At 43.7% G+C, this 21,722-nt stretch overlaps 1 protein-coding gene across 1 annotated transcript in view; it reads right to left on the reverse strand.

Annotated features, from left to right (window-relative positions):
* Positions 1 to 21,722, reverse strand: part of dph6 (diphthamine biosynthesis 6) — a 49,615-nt gene that overhangs the window by 13,949 nt on the left and 13,944 nt on the right. Inside the window, exons 4-12 of the mRNA XM_079369633.1 lie at positions 20,908 to 20,981; positions 20,115 to 20,233; positions 12,807 to 12,868; positions 12,253 to 12,347; positions 12,064 to 12,157; positions 9,994 to 10,144; positions 9,457 to 9,582; positions 7,770 to 7,899; positions 7,466 to 7,640 (exon numbers count right to left, since the gene is read on the reverse strand). Of these exons, the coding sequence (XP_079225759.1) occupies positions 7,466 to 7,640; positions 7,770 to 7,899; positions 9,457 to 9,582; positions 9,994 to 10,144; positions 12,064 to 12,157; positions 12,253 to 12,347; positions 12,807 to 12,868; positions 20,115 to 20,233; positions 20,908 to 20,981 (1,026 nt within the window). The remainder of the gene's footprint in view (positions 1 to 7,465; positions 7,641 to 7,769; positions 7,900 to 9,456; positions 9,583 to 9,993; positions 10,145 to 12,063; positions 12,158 to 12,252; positions 12,348 to 12,806; positions 12,869 to 20,114; positions 20,234 to 20,907; positions 20,982 to 21,722) is intronic.

Consider the following 21,722-nt stretch of genomic DNA (forward strand, 5'->3'; position numbering starts at 1 on the left):
TAACGGATTACACTGTCGTTGTTCTATTAAATTCTCCAGAATAATCTACTCATAAAAATGTAGCCAGAACGTTCATGACGCAATTATTTCTGCACTGAAAGCAGTCCAATCATTCACATATCCTTAAAAACTAAAAGACCCCTGCACAATTAGGATGCTGACCACAAAGAGAACTTTTTCTTTTGAGGTTTCCAGTGCAATAAAGGAGGGTGAAGTTGTACATGTATGCACATTACCACATGACCCACATACTGTATATGTATTTGCATATCCAGTATATTTGTATTTCTCTCTGTAACAAAAAAGAATAGGGGAGATGGCTGTGGCTAACCCTGTCCCTGCTTCCCATGGCTTGTTGACATGAACCAAGGCAGTCAGGCACCAATAATACATGAAGAGCTGTTCAAAGGCAATTAGGATCAGTTGTCACGACTGGGCCCATTAATGAGTGGGAGTGTGGCAGGGGCCGGGGCAGAGGCGCAGCGCCGGCGTACGTGGCCGCCTGAGAGTCGATGCACTCTGACAGATCCAGTCCTTCCCCTGTCCTCGCCTGGTACAAGCAGATACCAGCCTGTTCCCACGTGGTGCTTGCAGACGCAGCAGCACGGGATAATGTAGCAGAGAATGCAGTGACTCCTGACAATGACCGCTGCCATGGTGGGTCAGGCTCGACGAGGTCACAGCAGGAGAGGAAGGAGGAGGGGGCGTGAGGCGCGTGGCATAGGGTTCAGAGAGACATAATTACCTTAGCTGCCTCCTGCACTCCCCAATAACTGCCCACTCATCACATTTATAAGGCGATCGGATTCGACCGCTTACATACATGTGCATACATGTAGGGGGACAAGTGTCCAACCCACATCCACAAGTGCAGACATTGTCTCAAGCAGGAGCTACAACAATGTGTCAACGCAGATATACGTCTCTGGATGAGGAGCTTTATGAAGAGAGGGAAGGACATCTACACGTGACACTTGCATGGCAGCATTGTATTAATGCACCAACACCAAATAACTATCTCTTATCAATAAAATGGTGACGTAATTTTGAAAAATAAGAAATCTTTTTCTTGGACACAAATGATAAAAGTAGTCGTTAACGTCTCTCGGCTGAGGTCTTGTTTGCAGATATGTTGGAATAAATGTTGGAAATTGTAAACATTGTATCATGACTACAGTGTTAAATATCATTATTTGGTCATTGCTGTCCCTTATACATGCATACGTGTGATTGGTTCACAGTAATGTCATAAATACCTGGAATATCAAGGTATTTATCGTTTTTAGCTCTTGTGTGTGAGTGTGTGTGTGTGTGTGTGTGTGTGTGTGTGTGTGTGTGTGTGTGTACTCGACTGTCTGTTTTTATCTATTTGCATGTCACAGAACGCTGTATATAAGCTGTATACCTGTCCTGTCAGTTACGCGCGTGTTTAAGTAAGTCACCTGTGACTTGTTTTAATAACAGAACCAGTTTACCTTGTCACACAGCCAGGGTTTATCACTAAGAGCACACAGGTGAATGAGCGTGTCTGGGTAAGGTCTGGCCTCGGGGCATACAGAAGACATGCCATTGTGCTAAGGTCTTACTGGGTTTGATCAGTGTGTGTGTGTGTGTGTGTGTGTGTGTGTGTGTGTGTGTGTGTGTGTGTGTGTGTGTGTGTGTGTGTGTGTGTGTGTGTGTGTGTGTCCAGCTCATGTGAAGACAGTTGACCCCAGTGTTTGGGGTAGGATGAGTAGAGCCTACAGAGACAGACTCAGGTGATGAACAAAGACAGAAAGTGAATGGACGCTCACTGGGGAAAGGTTGTGAGATGAAGCCCGACTGTCAGTCAAAAGAAAAAAAAAAAAACAAAAACCTGACTCTGACTCTCTCCAGACAAAAGCCCCACAAATTCTGGCATTCAGGAGAAGGAAACAACCAGGGTATTCTACGTTTGCCTTCAGTCAAATGAGAAGGAAAAAAAACAAAACAAACTGTGTTAACATCCATTCTGCTGCAAAAAGGAGCAAGTAACTACACGTAGTGAAGAAAACCCAAGATTTAAGTATCCTTCAATCTCCTGCCTGCTAAAACCGCTGAGCCTTCAAGACCTCATTTTTCATCGACTCAATTACTCGACAACTGTTCCCCCTCCCGGCCCCGTCTCCCCTCCTTCCTCGGTGGAAAGTGATCATTTGTTCTTTTATTAAACTTGATAACATCCCTTGCATTGTCTGAGTGTGCACGCCGGAGTGCCGCCCCTACTGTTCTAGCCTCCAGCGCTTCGTATTATTGGTGCATTATTTCACGCATGCCCTCCTCTTTTATCAAGCGCTTTTGAAGCAATGTTAATAGACTAGAAAATTGAGACATTTATGAAGTATGGGCTGTGTTTATGAAAAAATCCATAAAGTATGACAAGGGGAGAGGTGAGATAAAAGCAAGGTTTTAATAGATTATGGCAAACAGGGGAGAGGCATCAGATGCTGACAGGCACCTCCTCCGAGATCCCTCATATTTTATGGGATTAATTTTGTTATATTAGAAATGAAGTTAAATGTCCTAATTAATCTGTTCGTGCTGCCTGAATACCTCCCTGAACGCAGATGCACGCACACACACTGTTTTTGGGCTAATTACTCTTCTGCGGTAATTGAGGTGGATGCAGTCTCTCGATGTAAGCAGAGGAAGTTCGGGGAGGCGGGGGGCATGTTTGATGTGAGGGGGTTTTAGGGGGCTGTTGAATTGTGCATTGTTGGCTTTTTACAGTAGTTTAACAGTCCGGGTGAGAATAACAAAGCAAAAAAAAAATTAAAGCACTTAGCTTAATTTCCACCATTCATCACTGACATTTTTTTTTTTTTTTTTTGCTTTCTCATTTGGCCCCGCAAGCTCATTTTTTACATCGTCAACTGTTCGTAAAGCAGGGGCCTGCTGTGGACACACACTTCTCCGATCACATTTCTTATAGAAAACACTGTGGCACATTTGTGTTCTTTTAAAACACAGACGGAAAGCTCTTGTGTATCGTATGGTTGGCTCTGATGAGTCGGTGGTCACTGAGGGAAGACTGTGTAACTTTAGTTTAACAGAGTTTGGAACTCTTTATCACAACATTTGTCCACTTATCTCAAAAAGTCCTCACAGTCTTATTAACCCACTGGGTGTTTTACTTTGGTAAATGCTGAACGGACGTGAGCTTGTTTAACGCTTTTCTATTCTTCTGATTAGTCAAAGCGCTTTTACACCCGCAGGTCACAGCTACACAGTCACACGCTGATGGGAGAGGCTGCTATGTAAAGTGGCCATCACTGTTAGCTTAGCTCATACATACACATTTATACGCCACGGTCACAGAAGAAATGGGAGCCACTTTGGGTTAAGTGTCTCGCCCAAGACCACATAAAATGTGGCTGCAGGAGCTGGGGATCGAACCCCCAACCTTCTGGTTGAGAGGTCTTACAGCCACCCTTTCCCTTTATCTTATTAAAAAATATCTACATGGTTACGTTAAAAAAGAACTGCCTCTTAATGATATTTTTGATGAAGATAGTGATGATGATGATGATGATGATGATGATGATGATGATGGCTCTGTTTGATTATGGTGATTTCAGGATGGTTTTGATGCTGGTTAAAGCTCTCCAGAACAGCCGTCCATGTTGTGCTTTGCCTCTGTGCACTTCAGCACCTGTGTGTCCGATCGGGCTTAAAGCTGTTCTACCGACGCTGTTGGCTCTCTTCCAGATCCTTGTTCGTGTTGAACATACACACTAACGTACGTCGCTTTGGAGCAGCAGCATCAACATGATGTGACGTTCTGTTACGGTGAATATTAATGAGCGACTACCAAAGCTAAGCCGAAGACAAAAAGCTCAGTTCATTCTTTTTTTTTTTTTTTTTTAAACCATTAACTGCTGCTGCTTAATTGTGTTTTTTCATTCTGTTCTGATTTGTTGATTTTGAAGATTGTCCATGATGTGCTGCTTCTCTGTCAGGAACAGAAGTACATACACGTTATAAACCACTCTATAAACTCTCTCTATAAACCACTGGACTAAACAAGAAGAGAAACTGCTTCAAAAAACATAGACAACTTCTACCCATGGATCTTTTTTTTCCCTTCCTGGCCCTGAATGGGTGGCCCAACTTTACTGTGACTCATTCTGAACCTCTAACCTTGTCCATCAAGAGGGTCAGACAGGAATGATCTTATTGTTTTTAGGCATTAAGACTCCTGTGAGAAGATTATTCAAATTCAAGCGCCCGCCACTGCTCACTCCTCCCTTTGACGCTAATTGGCAACGTCAGAACCACTTCCCTCCTGATGCCTCACAGTCCACTTTGACAATTTTCAAAATCCGATGCAAATCCTATCGCCGGCTTGTGCTAGACAGCCTTCCACAATATTGACTGTCACTCACAATTAGGGAAATATGGCAAGGGGTTAGTGTTCACCAGCAACCCGAGGCTAGAGCAGTCGGCTCCCAAAACACACCCCGCAGAATCTGATCAGTGAGTATAATTTCCCGGCAAATATCCCAAGGGTGAGCCACTTACCTTAACAGGAAAGAGGAGATGTTTAACAACCATACAAGTGATAGTCTCTCTATTCAGACCTGGGTAGGCCATTGTGTTTGCCTCTGTAAATGTGGCTCCAAAGGGAATGGCAGCATCAATCTAAATAGATGTGGTGGGGGGAAAAAAATCCTGCAGTTTGAGACTCCTGTTGTTAACTCTGACTTCAGCAAATCATAGGTCAATTTTCTTCCCGCTAAGCGTAATCATCTGTTATAAGCACAAATGGATTCTAAGCATAAAAAAAAGAAGGAAAAAAAAGAAATATCTGAGCATAGCTGGCTGAAGACACAGGCTCTTTGCTCTTTTTTTCCCAGTGCCATTATGTTAATGCAAGAAAATGGTTTAAAAGCTCCTCCTGAGAAACAACGGACAGAAAATGCAGTAATAACTTTGATTTCTTTTAAAAGCATACCATTACTTGGCTTTCGCTGTACTGAGAGAATTTGTTTTGATTTTTTTTCTTTTTTCTGTCCTGCCATAAAATTGGATGTCTGAGAGCCTCCTTTGATTGTAATAAATTGACTGGTGTAATGCAAAAGGGTGATTTCTTATATCTTAATTAGATTATGCAAATGTCGTTTTAAACAAATGACAGCACATTTGCATTCGATATCTTAAAGTGTTTAAAGTAACAAAACAAAACAGTTAGTGACAAGATACCACTGAATACACAAGTGATGTATCAAAGTGCAAGAACATATTACAGTGATGGCAAAAACATGCCAATCAGATAAGGCGAAGATGTAAAAACAAAGCATAAATTAAATCACTGTTTTTTCTTTTGTCTTTATACCTTAGGGCTTTCACCTAAACCACCGGCATATTGTGCATTACCATACAATACAGAGACAGGGCTCCAGCTTTGACATGATAAAGGTTAACTAATTCTTTAACTCAAAGCAGATCTGAATCTGTCAGCTCGCCATTCCCGAGAGCTGAAGCTGCGAGACGTGACACGCCGAGCAGATAGATGGAATAGATGGATGGAGATGGAAGGTCCAGCATTCATCACATGCCAATCCCTAATGCCACCGCGCTCCGCCTCCACCAGCACCAGCCTTCACTGTGGACAGTCACATCCTGCAGGGTTCCCCAGTGCCGTGTTCTGTCAGCAGCCATGTGCTGGCTCTCAAAGCGATGGACACTCGTCAAAGGCATCCGCTGGTCTCGATACAGCTGGGCATTGGTCGACTTATGAAGCCTAATTGATCTACCGGTACATTACAATTTAAGTTCGGCAGTTTGCAATGGTTTGTCCATTGTTCCTGTTAAATCATAACTCCTTAACCCTAAAAAGAACTAATAAAAATCCAACGCTGTTGTTTAAAACTGACATAATAAAAAAAATAAAAAAATCATTATTTAATCTTTTCAAGATCCCCCGCAAAGAGCTGGATTGATATTTTAATTACTAGTTTTCCTCCAGGGAAAGTAAAAGTGCAGGGCTCCAGGTGATTTGGTCGCAGACAGCTCTGTCTCTGTCGTCACCAGAACTCGTTCACCATGGTGTCACATGGCAAAAAAAAAGAAGAAAAAAAAATCACAGAGGAAAAAAATTGTCATTAAGATGGAGCCAACGTGGTGGTGGAGAGAGGAGGGGTTTGACACTGCCTGCTCGCTCACAGCGAGGGGGTAATTGTATCAATATGTAAAAATCCCTGGCCGTACTGGAGAGTTGTTAAGACATTTTTGATCAAATTAAGCCATCGTAGCGTCGAGGAGGAGCAGACACGCTGGGAGGCAGCGCGGGGGTCGCGTGAAGTGCCGCGCGCCGCTCTGAAGCGGGCGAACTCCTTTCTCACTGTTTTCTCAAATGGCTTTGGATCTGAACGATCATTAGAGGACTGAGAGAAGAGACTGTTTTCCAGAGGCAAGAGCACACGCCCGCAGCTGACTTCAATTTCATGTCTCAATGAGACTCCATTGAGAAAATCAAACACTGCTGGCGTGCTAAAAGCAAACCTGACTCTGGAGGTTACATCTCAGGAATCCAAACTGCACAAGTTCCCCTGAGCTTCGGTGACACGCTGGTGAGATACGCCGTCAGGCTCTAAACGAACGGCTAATCCACACATGTTCTCACTCATAGACAGATTTGGCTGCAGGATCAAGGACAGTGTGGAGGAGATGGACACTATCCTTGTTGACAGTACCTTGACAAGTGTAATCCCATATAATACACACTGGGTAAACAAAACACCAAGCCAACCGTGCAACCGCGGCCCACACTTCCTCTGCTATGCCTTTGAATCCGACATTCTTTCTCTTTCTGAAACAATATGAAAGACGTTTAGCTCGTAGCTTTACAAACAAGCGCAAAAATTCGTACACACCGCCGATTGTAATGGGAGCGCGTATTTACATGTGTACAGTAATGAGAACAAACTATCGCAGAGAGCAACAATCACATGCATCTGCAAGAGTGCGTCTGCGTGTAAACAGACGACGAAGACACACTGAAAGTATTCCGCGTAATCCGAGATTCTTCAATTGCTTCGCGAGAGCAAACAACGAAGCATTACGAGATCCACCAGCTGGATTCGTCATTCACCAAATAAATCCTTAGCACGCCTGCATTAATCCATCACCTTCCCTCCTAGAGTTTGATTTGCTTCGCTAACAATAAGCAAAGATAATAACACGTCTCGTTTGTGGCTGAGCCAGCAGACGAGGAGAAAGACACTCACGAGTGTCCCACTCGTTTGCAATCGCAAGATATGTGAAAACTGGGAGCAGGATATGATATTGGATTTCAAGCAGATTCTTTGGCAGGGCTGTAATGCCTTTTTTTTTATTTATTTTTTTTAAACAAAACCATTGTGGCCACCACCACATTTAAACTCCCAAGATTGTAAGCCACCACATGCAACAGCCGATTGCTCTGCTGCGGACCTTGCAGACTCACCCTGAAGGCCTGGCTGTAGGGCCCGATGTTGGCTGGGGCCCAGTGCGACATGCTCTGCACATGCAGGGCATCCTTCTGGTGGAAGCAGCCCTCTTCAGGGGGCTCAGTCCAGTCATGGAGGAGACAGTCCATCTGCAGCAGCTGAGCAGCAGGTAAAGGAGCCTGGACACACACTCTGCATGGAAGAGCAGGGGAAGAGAGGAGGGTTTGAAGGACGTAACGACGTTCTTGAAGAGAGATTTAAAAAAAAAAAAAAAAAAAAAAAAGAATCAAAAGAGATGTGTCAGAGTGTTTAAATCTTTACCTAGCTGGAGGGTTTATGCCAAAGTGTGTCTTATAAACAGCATTGAGTGGGCCGAAGTCTTCCATAGACCTCACATACAGGTGAACCAGGATGATGTCGTTCATCTTCCACCCTCTGCTGTCCAACTCACCTGGACACAGAGGACACAGTAACACTGCAAATCAATGTGTGGATTATTGTAACATAACCCAGGCTACAATAAACTGAACTTATCCCGGCTAAGCTAAGTTGTTTAGATCTGGTAAATGTTGTTGTGAAAAATATAAACTTGCGCAGAAGTATTGCATTACAAATAAAAAGAAAAGGCATCCACGACAAATGCATTCCACATTTTCAGTGTTTACAGAGACAAAAAGGTTTGTGGACAAAGAGACGTGCTGCATTTTTCCCCCCATAACATCTCAGGACACAAATTTTGTGCAAGTGATTTTTTTTTTTTTTAAGATTTGTGGTTTTGGTTGACCTCTGTAAACTCACTCCAGAGTGTCTTTCAATGTATCTCGTTTCTTTTTCACTTAAGGACCACAGCAGATTCTGATTCTGTGTTCATTCACACAGAATGTGTACACCTACCTAGTCATTGAAACACTATCTCTGCTGTACATAAGATAGGTCATATTTCATTCTTTTTTCTTTTTTTTTAACAGAGGTAACGTGGTTTTTCCCTGACTATAAAGTCTAACACAGTATGTGCATATCACAGGCTTCAGATGCAAACTCAGGCACGAGGGCTCAAAGCGAAGCCTTTCTCCCTACAACCATTTGAAAGAGCTTCAAGTTTGTTTTTCCTTTGCCAACACAAGCGTCTCAGACTACTTCGCCCTCATACAAAGAGGTTGTTCATTAAATATTAACTTGTTTAATATTGTCTCAGCACTGTGAAGGCTGTTCAGCCGAGCACCACGATAAACATTAAATATGCTTTTCATCTTTTCGCTCCTCTTTCTCCATCAAAAAAAAAAAAAAAAAAAAAAAAAAAAGAGAGAGAGAGGGGAGGAGGGTAAAAAGACTCAGATACACTGTAAAAGCATGCACTTTTAAACTTCTGCAGGGCAAAAACAATAACCCACCCAACATGACTGCTATGTGTGTGTGTGTGTGTGTGTGTGTGTGTGTGTGTGTGTGTGTGTGTGTGTGTGTGTGTGTCTTTAAAGATGCTTGCTTTCGTTTAATTTGAAGTGCTTGTCCTTGTTTGGTGGCCGGCACGCTATCCCATTCTCGTGACGGATGGAGCCTCTGACACGCAGCGGTTTTCGCCTGCTGGGTTGACAAGCACTTTTGAATAAGGAACGACTACCCCGGCGCTGCCACACCTCCTCCTGCGTCTTTAGCAAAACACAGCGAGGAGAAAGAAAGACACCCAAGGGACAAATAAGTTTTCCTCCATATGTTTCTCTCCGTCGAATTGAGTGTGGATTTTTGCACAGAGAGCCCCCGCAGATTGCGTTCCACTGGGCTTCTGCAATCACCCCTGGACAAAAGGAATTCTCGAGCCTTCTCCCCCCTTGATCATATCAAAGATGCAATCTTTATTTGATCGAAGAAAGCATCACTTATTAAAGGTTAGCTCACTTTCGAGCGTTGTAATGTTTGTCTTTTGATTTGGCTTGATTTGAGAGAGGCGAAAAAAGAATTCTCTAGTAGCCTCTTCGTTATTGTTCTTCAAGAAACATCCCCTCTCCCTTACTTTTCAGCTGAGTGAAAGCTGCCCATGTCTGGCCCCGGATTCCAGATTCTTGGCTCTGAAGGCCATTGATGCCAGAGATCCACTGAAAACCTTTGGAGCTTCTTGGTGAGCAGGATGGAGGAAGATCTGCAGGAAGAGAATGAAGGGTGAGCAGGTTTGGACGGCTCCACAGAGGGCAGCTCTAATGCTGTCTAAAATGCTTGATCCAGGACTTTAAGAAGGACAAACAAAAATCAGTGCTTTCTTTTGTTATCTTATTTTAGAATGAGGAAGCATGCTGCGTGGGAGATAATTGATGCATAGGTTGGTCTATGTCAAAGACGAAAAAGGAATTCTCAGACTGTCACAAAAACACTGCTGAAAATGACAGCTCTTGTCAAACAGTCACTCAGAAATACTAGCATCATGATGCCGGCCGGCCACATGACACAGATTGGAGGAGCAAACACAGCACACACACACACACACACATCCTCTGACACACACACTCAAGCATTCATGTCAGCGTGTGCATGTTTCACCATAAATGAGTCTCACCGTGGCCTCGCTGACAACTAAGGTCACAATTTGATGTAAATTCTTGCCGGTTGTCTTCAGCTTGATCAGCATATTCCACCTCCTCAGTCATCTTGTCAATGGCGTTCTGGCAAGGACAACTACCATGGGGCAAAGCTCTCGCCACCACATCCTGCAATAAAGCACCACAGGGAATACATCAGGCCAAACGCCCACCAAAGAGCGCTGATCCTTTTGCAAAGACAGACAAAATGCTGTATAATTAGTCGGGCCTTTTTTTTTTTTTTTCTCCAAATACCCCACCAAGCGAGCTTTGTGTATGTGTGTCATTCTTTCGTGACAGGGGCCTAGACAGACATAACTTCAAGGTGAATGAATATGAAACAACCGACTAACGTATTCACAGTTCAGGCGAATAGGGAGTGGTGTTTTCTGATACTGTAGATTCAATCACGCCGGCTGTCAGTCAAAACTCCCGACTTGATGGCTGAGACATGTTTTGGATTTCACCTTTTTTTTTTTTTCCCCTTCTGTTTACTTATACTCCGCCTGTACTTATTTAAATAACAAATCATAACCGTTCTCTAAGGCGTACATATTACCTGCCAAATCCTGCTGGGCCATCACGCATTTAAATACATATTTCATATCTCCTCAACGGCCCTCCCCTCTCGCCCTGCCCGACACTCATTCAACCCCCCTCATCTGCTGTCAACTGCATTAGGCCATATGATAATCAAATTAATTATACTTCAGCCCCTCTCTCCTGGCCAGCGAGGAAAAATAGCTTGACTAGCATTAACGGAGGGCAAATGATGGTGGTCCTTCCCCACCCCCTGAGCCCGGTGCGGTTTCCTCTAGTGCTGGTGTCACCGCCGATCTGTCACCCTGACGAGAAGAGCTTCAGAAGGCTGAACCAGGGCAGGTTCTCCTGTGGTTGCCCCCTCCCCTCCCCTCCCCTCCCCTCCTCGCAGGCTCTGGATCTCCCTCGCTCACCCCCTTGCAAACCTAGGGGGGGCTACAGGGTCCGTGTTAGCGTTTGTGTGTGTGTGTGTTTGTGTGATTGGGGGTGGAAGCGGGGCGGCGTGGAGAGTGAAAAATATATAGCTGTAGGGGTGTATGGAGGCTGCAGGGTCAGGGAGGTTGTGGGATGGGGGTATGTTTTCTGTCCATAACACTCCCAGCCCCCCACCCAACATGCAGAAATACACACACACACACACACACACACACACACACACAAAGCTAAAAACAGAGACACGCTTCCACGTAAACAAAGTCAAATGTACACAGCATTGTGGGAGGTGCAATTAAACACACATGTGAATCACACGCTTTACCGAGGAGACATCTCGGGCCACCGGCGAGGAGCATCCCCCCCCCGGTGTAAATCTTATACTTTTAACTCGCTGCAGCAAATATAACAGCGTTCACGCGCACATAAAGGGTTATCCACGACGCTTGTTGACAATAATTTGAGGATTATAAAGCTGCCTGGACTTGCAGGGAAAGTACAATGTTTCAAGTGTCACCCTTCTTGATGTGCTGATTAACTCCTTCCAATACACCAAAAGCCAATCCCCACTAACCCTCCCCGCAACAACAAACCCCCCCCCACCCCCCCACCCTTTCTGCGTCTGCTTAGCCAGCTACCTGAATGCAAAGCGCCCTAATGTGAGCGGACATGTTTATTAAGCTGGGCCTAGTTTGGGGCGGCAGTGAATATTGCAGACGTCAAAGTAGGCCATGTGGAGCTAGAGGAGAGAGTGCAACGACGAAGGGAGATACCGAGAGCGAGAGAGAGAGAGTGTGTGCTGGAGAAAAAAATAAATAAATAAAAAAAGGGGAAGGCCCCTCTGGAGGTCGATCTGAACCAGTGCCCTGCAGTGTTGTGTTTCTCTTCTGCTCGACAAAGTTATCAGACACCAAAAGGTTTTGTTCTCGTGTTTGTTTGTCCCTCGGAGGGGTTTATAAAAGTAATCCAACCCCCAAAGCAACTCAAACTTCTGTGGTGCAAATGACTGTTTCGTGATTGAGCAGTATTGATCTCATCTGGAAAAAACAAGATGCGCTCTCGGAAGTTTGACTCACGCCGTCTTTGCTCTCGGTGTGCATGGCGGTGAAGCGGAGGTAGCCAACTGGAGCGAAGGCATCTGCTGAGTGGATCACTGTCTCTGCCGCATCGCTGCGCACACACACAGAAAAGGGGACTTCTTTCCAAACTTACAGCTTCCACAAACGAAAAGTACAACTTTCGTGCACGTTTATTGCTTTACTCACATAACAATCTTCCTCTTGAAGAGCGGACAATCAAGCGTGAAGGTTTCGTATTCGCCTCCTTCTCCACAAATATGAACTCCATACTTCTGGGAGAGCTGGTCAGCGAAAAACAAACACCGTATTAAAATCATCGAAAACATGTTTATTCTACTAGAACAAGCTAATCATACTCATCAAGTACTTAAAATCTTTTTAATTCAGCTTCATCATCAATTTTGGCTTAGCAGACACAACAAAAGTAATCAAAAAAAGTGCAAGTCTGACATTTCTGAAATCGTTTTCATTTTAATCTATTTAAAAGAAAAAAACTTTTTTTTTTTAATTCTTAAAAAAGCAGAAATCTAATTATAGAGGATTATGACGTTTTTTTTCTCCAATAAAATCAACAAAGTAAAGCTGTAGATGAAAATGTATTTGAGAGTATAATATTCAGCTCTGACTTTAAGGACCTCAAGATGTTTGAACGTGAACATCAGGTGACCCGACTCCGAGTGGAATAATGGAGAATGATGTCGAGTGTAAACAGGGAGGCAGAGCATCTGCCAGTCTCAGACCTGTTTGAGATAGGGCTCCATGTCAGCCAGAGGTTTTCCCAAGTGCTTCTCTGGATCCAGGCCTGGCACCCATGAAGGAAAACACACACACAGGGAAATAAAAAAAAAGAGTAAGACACATCGATACACAAACAAGCATTTCCCATAGACACACGTTTGGAAAGAGAAGGGAGAGAGAGGGAGAGAGAGGTCTGATCAGGAACAGAGAACAGTGATTGAGTATGACAGGCAGGGACGTTTACGGGCAGTCGCACAAACACACAAGTAAACCTGCTCGCTGGATCTCTTTGTTTGACTTTGCAGAGTAGTGTACACAGATCTCTTCGGGTAAGGGCAACAGTTTTTCAATTGCTGGCCGCAGACTCCCCGTGCCCCCTTCATCAAGTTCTCTTTGAGAACATAAACTCTGGAAAGAGATCTTGTTTGTTTGCCTTTTCCCTCCCCTTCCCCTGAAATGGTGCATGGTAGTGACTCACAGGCATGGGAGAGAAAAGAAGGAGGGGAGAGAAAGCTTGAGGAGAGCACATACAGGAAAAAGATACCAACGCACCAAAGTGGAGTTTGAAGAAAATCCAAATTTTTTCCTTTTAATTAAATATCCAAATGAACTTTCCAAAAGATTAACCTTTTGATCAGACCTATCATAGTATTCAATAAATTTTTTTTTGAGCGTCCTATTGGTACCACACTGAACTCTATGTCACCGTGTAAACAAGCCCCACCACAATAAAAGTGCAGCCTAGGTTTTCCTACTGTTCTGACAAAACAACCGCTCAGAGTAGCAGGTGCTTTCTACAAACAATAGAGCACTAAAAACATAACAGGACATGAGTGTAAAATGAATACTTAAAAGGAAATTCCCAACAAGATTGTTATCGAGCAAATTCGGGCCTGTAATTAGTGAGTAAGCAAGGGGGAAAAAAGTAAGAAAATACTTAATGAGTGGTAAGAACGTCAGTTAAAAAATGCGTAAACACTCACTCATTGAAATACTTTGAAAATCAAAAATTCAACCTCAGAGAGTTATTGGGGAACAAAAACAGAACTTTATTTCTGTAAAAAAAACAAAAAAAAACTTTTTTTTTTTTAAATTTCATTTAGAAAAATAAACATTGACAAAGTTACCATATTTGGTTCAAATGCCACAATAGCAGGATCAGTGACGTAGGGAGATCTCTTCTGATTGGCTGAGTGAGGATCACGTGCTTCTCGACCTTACTGAGGTGCAGAAGGGTGGCCATATGTAATGTGTACCGAAATGACCAAAAATAGTCACTTGCCCAATAAAGGGATAAGAAAGTACAAAAGTATGTAGGTGAATACTTATAAATAAGTTCCTAAGTACGTAAGATGTAAGTAAGGAAGTATGTATGTCCTTAAGTAAGACAGAAAGGAAGTAAATACTTAATATGAAAGCAGGTAAGTAAGCTAATAGATGCTTAATAGATGAAAACATGTTACTGGGATGATACTCACTGGTTCTCCAATAATATCTATCCCCTTTCAGAACAAGAGACTGATGACCTATACTGAGTGACGAGCTGTTGTGACAGTAACGCCAACACAATGACAAAAAACTGCTGACCCGTCTGTCGTAATTTCTCTGAAAATCCAATAAACCCTCCTCAATTCCAGAGTATCAGGTGGGTGTGCTCATCAGCACGTTCATGTGTTTAATTAAAGGAACAAAGCTAATCGTAATGTGAGAATCTCTCCTCTCTCATGGTCTGACAACCTCAAAGGTTAACGTGTCACCAGCGGGGCCCCCCATGGGGAGCAGAGGATGGGAGACGACTGGAGATGAAAAGAAAAAAATTAAATAAAATGAAAAAAAATGGAGAGGAGATGTGAAGGAAGGACGTCGCTTCCCATCCGGGGTTACATGTTAATCCCAGCTGTGGCTCTCCTGTGGGGCGGCAGTGGTCCAGCAGTGCATGGGCGGGGGGGGGAGAGAGAGAGAGAAAGTGTGGAGGGAGAGAATGAGGAGACCCTCATTCTCTTCCCAGGGGATCCGTGGTCTTAATTAGTGTGAGAATATCTAATCTCAGCATCCTCTCATCTTAACCCTGCCACAAAGGTAATAAGGAGGGAAGAAAAAAAAAAAGCATTAAAATTCAATCCCATTTAAATATCCTCTTTAATTAGTCATGCCTTTTAACAAATTTTAATAATTGGATCCAAATTGCTGAGGGGATGCCGCCTTTTCTTTAATCTGTTCATTAACTTCACTGCTCTTAAATAATATATGATACATGATTCGATATTTACAAGGAGGGAAGAGGATGATGGGAATCGAGGAGTACGGGTGTGAGTGATAGAGTGATACAGAGATGGCATTAACTTCACATTTCTCCCAAGACCACTTAGCACTTGTATGAGTGTTTTCTTAATTGAGGCTCCTGACTGACTTAAGGTTACAGAGACCGTTTGGAAAAACGGATACAGCCGCAATGAGCTGGCGCTTGAACGCTACATGCGTTTTCGAAGTCTTTGAGCGGCCACCGGCGTGAGCCTTCAAGCGATCTAACACCGCTCATTTACATGATCTTCACATCTCTTGTCTCCTCTGAACCTGTTTTACAACTTGACCTAAACCCAATTACCTAACCTCATTATGCCACATTAAACCCAAATAAGCCCACTAGAAGCTGCCATTAGTCTGCCGCCAGAGACAGCGAGAGCGCACTTTGGAGGGAGAGGAGCTTCCCTAAGAGGGAAGGAGAGGAATGGTCCTCCTTTAAAAGGCCTTTTTACCTCGTATTATCCTATAAAACTCCGATTAAATGCAGTGAACTTTCAAAGCAGGGAGTCCAGTAATGAGAGAACACATTTGTTTCAGAAGCTTGTTGACATTTAGAGGGGTGAAATTAGCGAAGAATAAAAAGTTTACCAGGAAACAAAGAGCCATTCAGACATCCCAGCTAGTTTTATATTGTCATATGGACCATTTTAAAAAGTGATGTCCAAACCTGTATGCAGAGCTTTATAGGCCGGCATACAAGTCGACCAATGTCGCAGGCTTATAATAAGAACATCCCTTTTTAAAGTCGAAATTTAACCCTATACTCTCTCTCACTTCTACCCTCATAGAAGTCAATGGCAATTATTTCCCTTTGCACACTTCTGCACTATTTCTTTGAAAAGATCATGATGGGCCTTTTTCCAGCGCTTCATGTAAACCCACAGCAGTTAGTTGCCTGTTTAATTGAAACTGCTTGTGATTTTGCTTACTGAGCCTAATGCTAAATTAGAAGCTGAGAGATTCCAGATACCGCCTGAGCCGAGCTGAGCTGCAGTATCGCAGGCATCCGCAGGTTTGTCTTAAGATCTGGCGCGCACAGCTGACAGCTCGGCTTTAATCCCTTCCCTTCAGAGAGAAAAGGCAGAGAAAATTGGATTCATGATGTGTAACATTTTAGCCTTTAAATGGATGAAATAAGCATCTCCTCCCTAGTAGGTGAGCTGCATCAGCCTTTAAGCAACGCTCTCAAAGACTCCGCCAAAACAATAGCTGCTCACTATCACCTAATCTCCGCAAGAGAGTGAGAGAAATACAGAACGGAGAGGAAGAAAGAGAAGGCGGGGAGGCGGCGGCGTACAAGGATGATAAGATTAAGGTTATATGTGAAATTTGTCAGGCTCTTATCTGAAATTCAACGTCTGTGAGCAGAATAATGGGCAGCAGGAGGCGAGTAGAAATCACATCAAGGGGAAATCTTTTCAGTCACACAAATCAAAAAGGGAGAAACTGGGAGGACTTGCAGAGACAACAATGCAGAACGTAACTGGACACAACGGGCAGCAGGTTTCGTTTGGCTGTCCTTAATATTTAGGATGAAGTTAAGGTTACCCATAGCTGAAGCTTGACCTGACTCCTCCACTAACTGTGACTGGATAGTTCAGAAAAAGTTCAGTGAGTAGTTCACAGAGCAGGAACGTCACACACATGTCCTGTCATCATTCTCTTTCCGTCTAGATTCTGTCGTTTGTAAATTTGTCTCACCGCTTGTGGAAATGTTTCATATCTTGTAAAATGCTTTACTAAATTGTAAATTTACTTTTTTACTTAGTTTTCTCAAGCTTTGCTTGTTTTACACTTCAAAACTTCCCAGCCACCGTACACGGTCACTCTTGAGACACTAAAAGATGACAGCTTGAGCTTTTAAGTTGAAAGTCATTTAGCAGAATTTTTTAAGTAAAAAAAAAAAAAGAATTTAATCACAGATTTTCTTTATTTAAAATTTAATGAATAATTTTGATTTGATTTTTTTTTGTTTACAGAAATCAATTGGTATTAATTGTGAGCAGCAAACAAAACACGAGTCCCCCATTCACTATAACAGTATTTCATGTGTACAGAAAGTTTTGCCTATGAGCTTAAATGTTGTACAGGAAAATGCTAACAACAGACTCGCCTCAGTGAATGACTACAAGCGATTTGGCGAAAATTAGAGAGTCATCAATCTCATCAAAATCTCAACTTCCTGGCATTAAAACATTCATGTATCATCTGTAAGTCTACAGCTCAAATGTGTCTTTATATTTAGACAGGTTGAAGACAAAAGTTTGTGCTTTGTACACGTCGCTTCAGATAACAGTCGTTGATTGGTTTAAACGTCCTCTTCATTGACTCCATTATGGGAAAATAATTCAATACATTGTCTTTAAAGCTATCGAACATAAACTACACATTATGTTTCCATTCAATTATATGAAATGTCTTACAGCATGCGAGATGATCACTGAGAGCACACTGGTGACACAAAGGCTACTCTCGTGTGAAGGGTAAGAGATCATGCGGTGATAAAAGGTTTTCCAGCGGATCGACCATCATTTCACACGTGTGCCAATTAACTCTGGAGCTGAGGACCAATTACCGGCTGAACCTGTGCCCCCACACACACCTGCACTAATCAATCAATTAACTAATTACATGAATATTTTATGCAAGCTTTTGGGATTGCCAATTAGCATGGTTAGCTCATGAAGACATCGCGTTATAAAGAGACAGTTTCCAAACTAAAACGTAGACGGTGTTTTGTGCTATTTTCTTTTCTGCTAATGAGAAGCCTTTTTTTGAACATTTGCAGGCTTCGACTCAGACAGTGGAACTTACTTTACTACATAGAATTTTACATCTTCAAAGACTGAAATCTCCTTTGTCTCTTTTGTGGTTTAAGGCTGCCATCAGCACACAAATGAACACTTCTGGAGAATTCACTTAGGGGATCATCTCGCATTTGGATAGCTGTCTTTTCACTTCAGGGATTTGTCATCAAGGAATATATCCTCCTTATAAAAAAAAGAGAGATTTTTTTTTTCCCTTTTTATCCATTCACTGCTAATTTCCACCTGTCTCTGAGTGCCTAATGACGGAATATTAATCTTGAATGACTTCTCACTGCTCAGAGCTGGCGTAAAACGAAATCTTAGCACTACACGCTATCATAAGCAGTCTGGCTGTCAGTTCACATGCAGACTTAACCTTTACCCTGTTGAGAGTTGTTTTTTTATCATCATGATGTCTGCACGAGTAAATCCCACCAAAGCTCGCTCGTCTCGCGCGCACACAAACGCAAACACCAAAGGCCACCAGGTACGCCCTTCTGTCACCTAATCTCCCCTCAACAGCACACCTCGTTGCTCAGACCTGCTCCCACCAAAGCTGCAATTATATCAGTGCTGCCTAAAACGCCTCGGGCACTTGCACCCCTATTCAATTCTCTCCTTTCTAATTACCTCCGCCTCGGGACAGGTGAGGAGTCAGGGCTGATAAGATCATTCCTTTTTTTTTTTTTACCTGTAGCCAAAACACACATGCACACACACTTGCTCAAACACCTACACCAGGAGGCCGGGAGTATGCACTCAAAGGCACCCAAGGCAATTTTCCTTTCTAATTATAATCTTCCGAAAAATGCTGAGAATTTGCTTTTAGACAAAAGTTGTGTTTGGGGTGGAAGGCTTGGCGGAGGTAGCTGGGTAACAAGGTGGCTGAGGTCTTTAAGGTGTGGTTTTGTGCTATTCCAGAAAGGAAATTCAGCCTTATAATTGCTCAATTAATATAAATGCAGACAAAGATGTTATCTGAGTACAAGTGTTATGGAATGAAAAACAAGTTGACTGGGAAACGGTAATAAAAAAAAAAAAAAGGGTTCTGACATCACCTCTTCTCTGATGGGCATCTGACAGCGATGTTATTTAATGCCAAAAAGTCCTCTATCAGGAGACTATTAAAAATGAGAAATGGATCCAGAAAATAAAGTACCAGTGATGAATGGTGTGACACGTGCATTCCATGAGTCATTATTGAGTGCTGTTAAAAGATTTGCACCACTCAGCTCTGCAGGTCATCAGTCAGCCGCGGACCCCTTTTTTTCCGACTGACTGCTACCAAAGGTGACAACAAGCACTTAACTGCACGTAAACAGTGTCTCTGTGATGATCTATCGCTGCGAGCAGTTTGAGAGTAAAAAGAACCATTTGTAGCCGTAATGATCATTTATCACCGGCTCCTTTTTAAAAAGGGATCCAGCTGCACCGTCGAGTACACACAGGTAGGGATCTTTAACGCCATGTACCTGATGAAAGAAAAAAAAAAAAAAAAAAAAAACTTTTTTTTTTCTTCTTTCTTTTAAACACTTTCTTGTTATTCAGTAATCGGATCTTCTTGTCCTCAGGCTCCAAAGCAGGCAGCTAGAGAGCAGGTGACACCACATTAACCTCGTCCCTCAGTGCTGAAGCAGTTGAGAAACGTAAATGAGAGATTTTAATCTTCGCTTCACGGGCCGCGTACTCTGAGCTATGCGAAAAGCGGAGAGAGCGCGGCGTGTCTCTTGCACAATGGCGACATGCGTTGCTTATTGACAGGTTGCATTAATGTGAGGGGCAATCACCTGTTATTATTTCTCAACTGCCAACCCCTCCCTCCTCCTCAATGCCACATCACTTCTCCCTCCCTCCCTCCCTCCCTCCTCACTCTGCGCTTCTTATCTTCTCATATTGTTCTCTGCTTCAATACCTTCGCCGCTGGCACAAGTCTCAACACCGCCGCTAAGCCGTGGATTAATGATTTGGGCATTAGTCTGCTTGTCTCTCTTTTTTCCCCCCCCCTCTCTGGTTACACCTCCCTTTCTCCTCCTCCCTGCCTCTCACTTATCCCAGCTCGGTCCCTTCGATCCCCTGTGCCAAACGCCGCTGAACCAAACGTGGCACTTTCAGAGAGAAAGTACAAACAGGCGCAGGGAGGGGGACACGAGACTGCTCACCGGCTGCCACAGACAACAAAAGATTGAGTCACAAACTCACCGAAGGCGGCGACTTTGATGAGGATAGCGTGGAGGTCAGATGATATCATCGCAGAGAGCAGGGACTCTTGGTCTTGGCGCCACAGGTAGGCCAGGGGCTGCAACGCTAGCCGCAAACATCTGGGGAGCAGGTGAGAGGTGAGGAGGGATCGTGCCAGCTTCGGGATAACCTCAAAGCCAGCTGGGCAGGGCACTTCATCTGTTTCTTTAAGACAGTGTTTACCCTAAAAGAAAATCTGCAGCCTCTAAGTCTTTATATTTGTTGTCAATGAATTAAAACAGGTGTTGAGATTGTTTGGTTTTAAAGTTTAATATCTACGTTTACATTTAGAAATGCCTCCATGTTTATGTGCTTGAATCGAGTGCGTTTACATGGACACAACAGTTGCATGACGGCAGGATTGGTTCACAAGGAGAGCTCTGAGCTGAAGTGTCCTCAGTCTGTTCAAGTTTGGAATAAAAGAAAGGGATCTGTGTCACAAGCAGGCCTGCTCATATGTCTCCCAACAGTGGAAAGGGGAAGTTAGGAAACTTTAATACAAACCTTTCTTTAAAAGTGTTGCGTCATGTATCAGAGCGGCACCATTGAATCAAAGCGTGTGCAAATGAAAGGGCAAAAACAACAGTGTGCGTGAATGTGTGTGTAAACAAATCCACCGGTCCACGTTTGGAACACGCTGTGAGGTGAAGACGACAGAGGGGCGTAGTCTTTTCCTTCCAGCGGACCACGGAGCGTGCGTCACTGGAGGCCTTTAAAGAGGCGGGTGTGAGGACGAGTGTGTTTCTTGACTTACACATTTTCCACGCGGACCCTCTGATAGTCGGAGAGAATTGCCCCCACGGACACCGCCTCGACACTCTCCTTTTCCTGTGGGGGGGGGAGAAAAAAAATGGAGGTGGAACGTAACCTTGAGGAACTCCCCCCCCCTCCCTCCCTCCCTCCCTCCATCATACAGCATGATGTGCAGCATACACATATATGATGTCACACTTTCCCGTGGTGCCAAATACTCCATGCAATGCTCGGCCTTACAATGGTATCCCAAATGTGTCCAAAACAAAACCTCCGAAACGCATGTAAACGACGACGCGCACAGACTTCAACAGACACAGACAAAGCAGCTCCTTCCTCTCACTTCACCACAATCGTGTGGGGATGTTTACACTCTGGTTGTATCGAGACCTTTATGGTCCAGCCCATATCCCCCTGGAGCCTTGCATCCAGGGCTTTGTGAGTGAATGTATGCGTGCGTGTGTGTGAGGCGGCTCCTGGACCTTATCAGCGGCGCATTGCGAAGCTGGAGACGAGCGTGTCCGCCCGCCGTTTTCCCTCCTCGACACAAAACCCCGGCTGGAACTGCGGCGACAACTTGGAGGTATCGGCGGAGCAGCGCGTCTGTGAGTGACATGTATCTTTAATATTGCTGAGGGCTAATCTAATTGCTTTTCATATCGTATTCATATTTCACAAACGGGGAGACAACGATGCACTGGAGAGGTACTGACACAGCCTTGAGATGTGTTCAATCTTCTCCCCGGCCCCCAAACAAAAAAAACAAAAAAAACAAGTACACACAAACAAACACACACGCTTATACATGCAGGACTC

Source organism: Symphodus melops (genome assembly GCF_947650265.1).
Source record: "Symphodus melops genome assembly, chromosome: 19".
In the NCBI taxonomy this organism is placed as follows: Eukaryota; Metazoa; Chordata; class Actinopteri; order Labriformes; family Labridae; genus Symphodus; species Symphodus melops.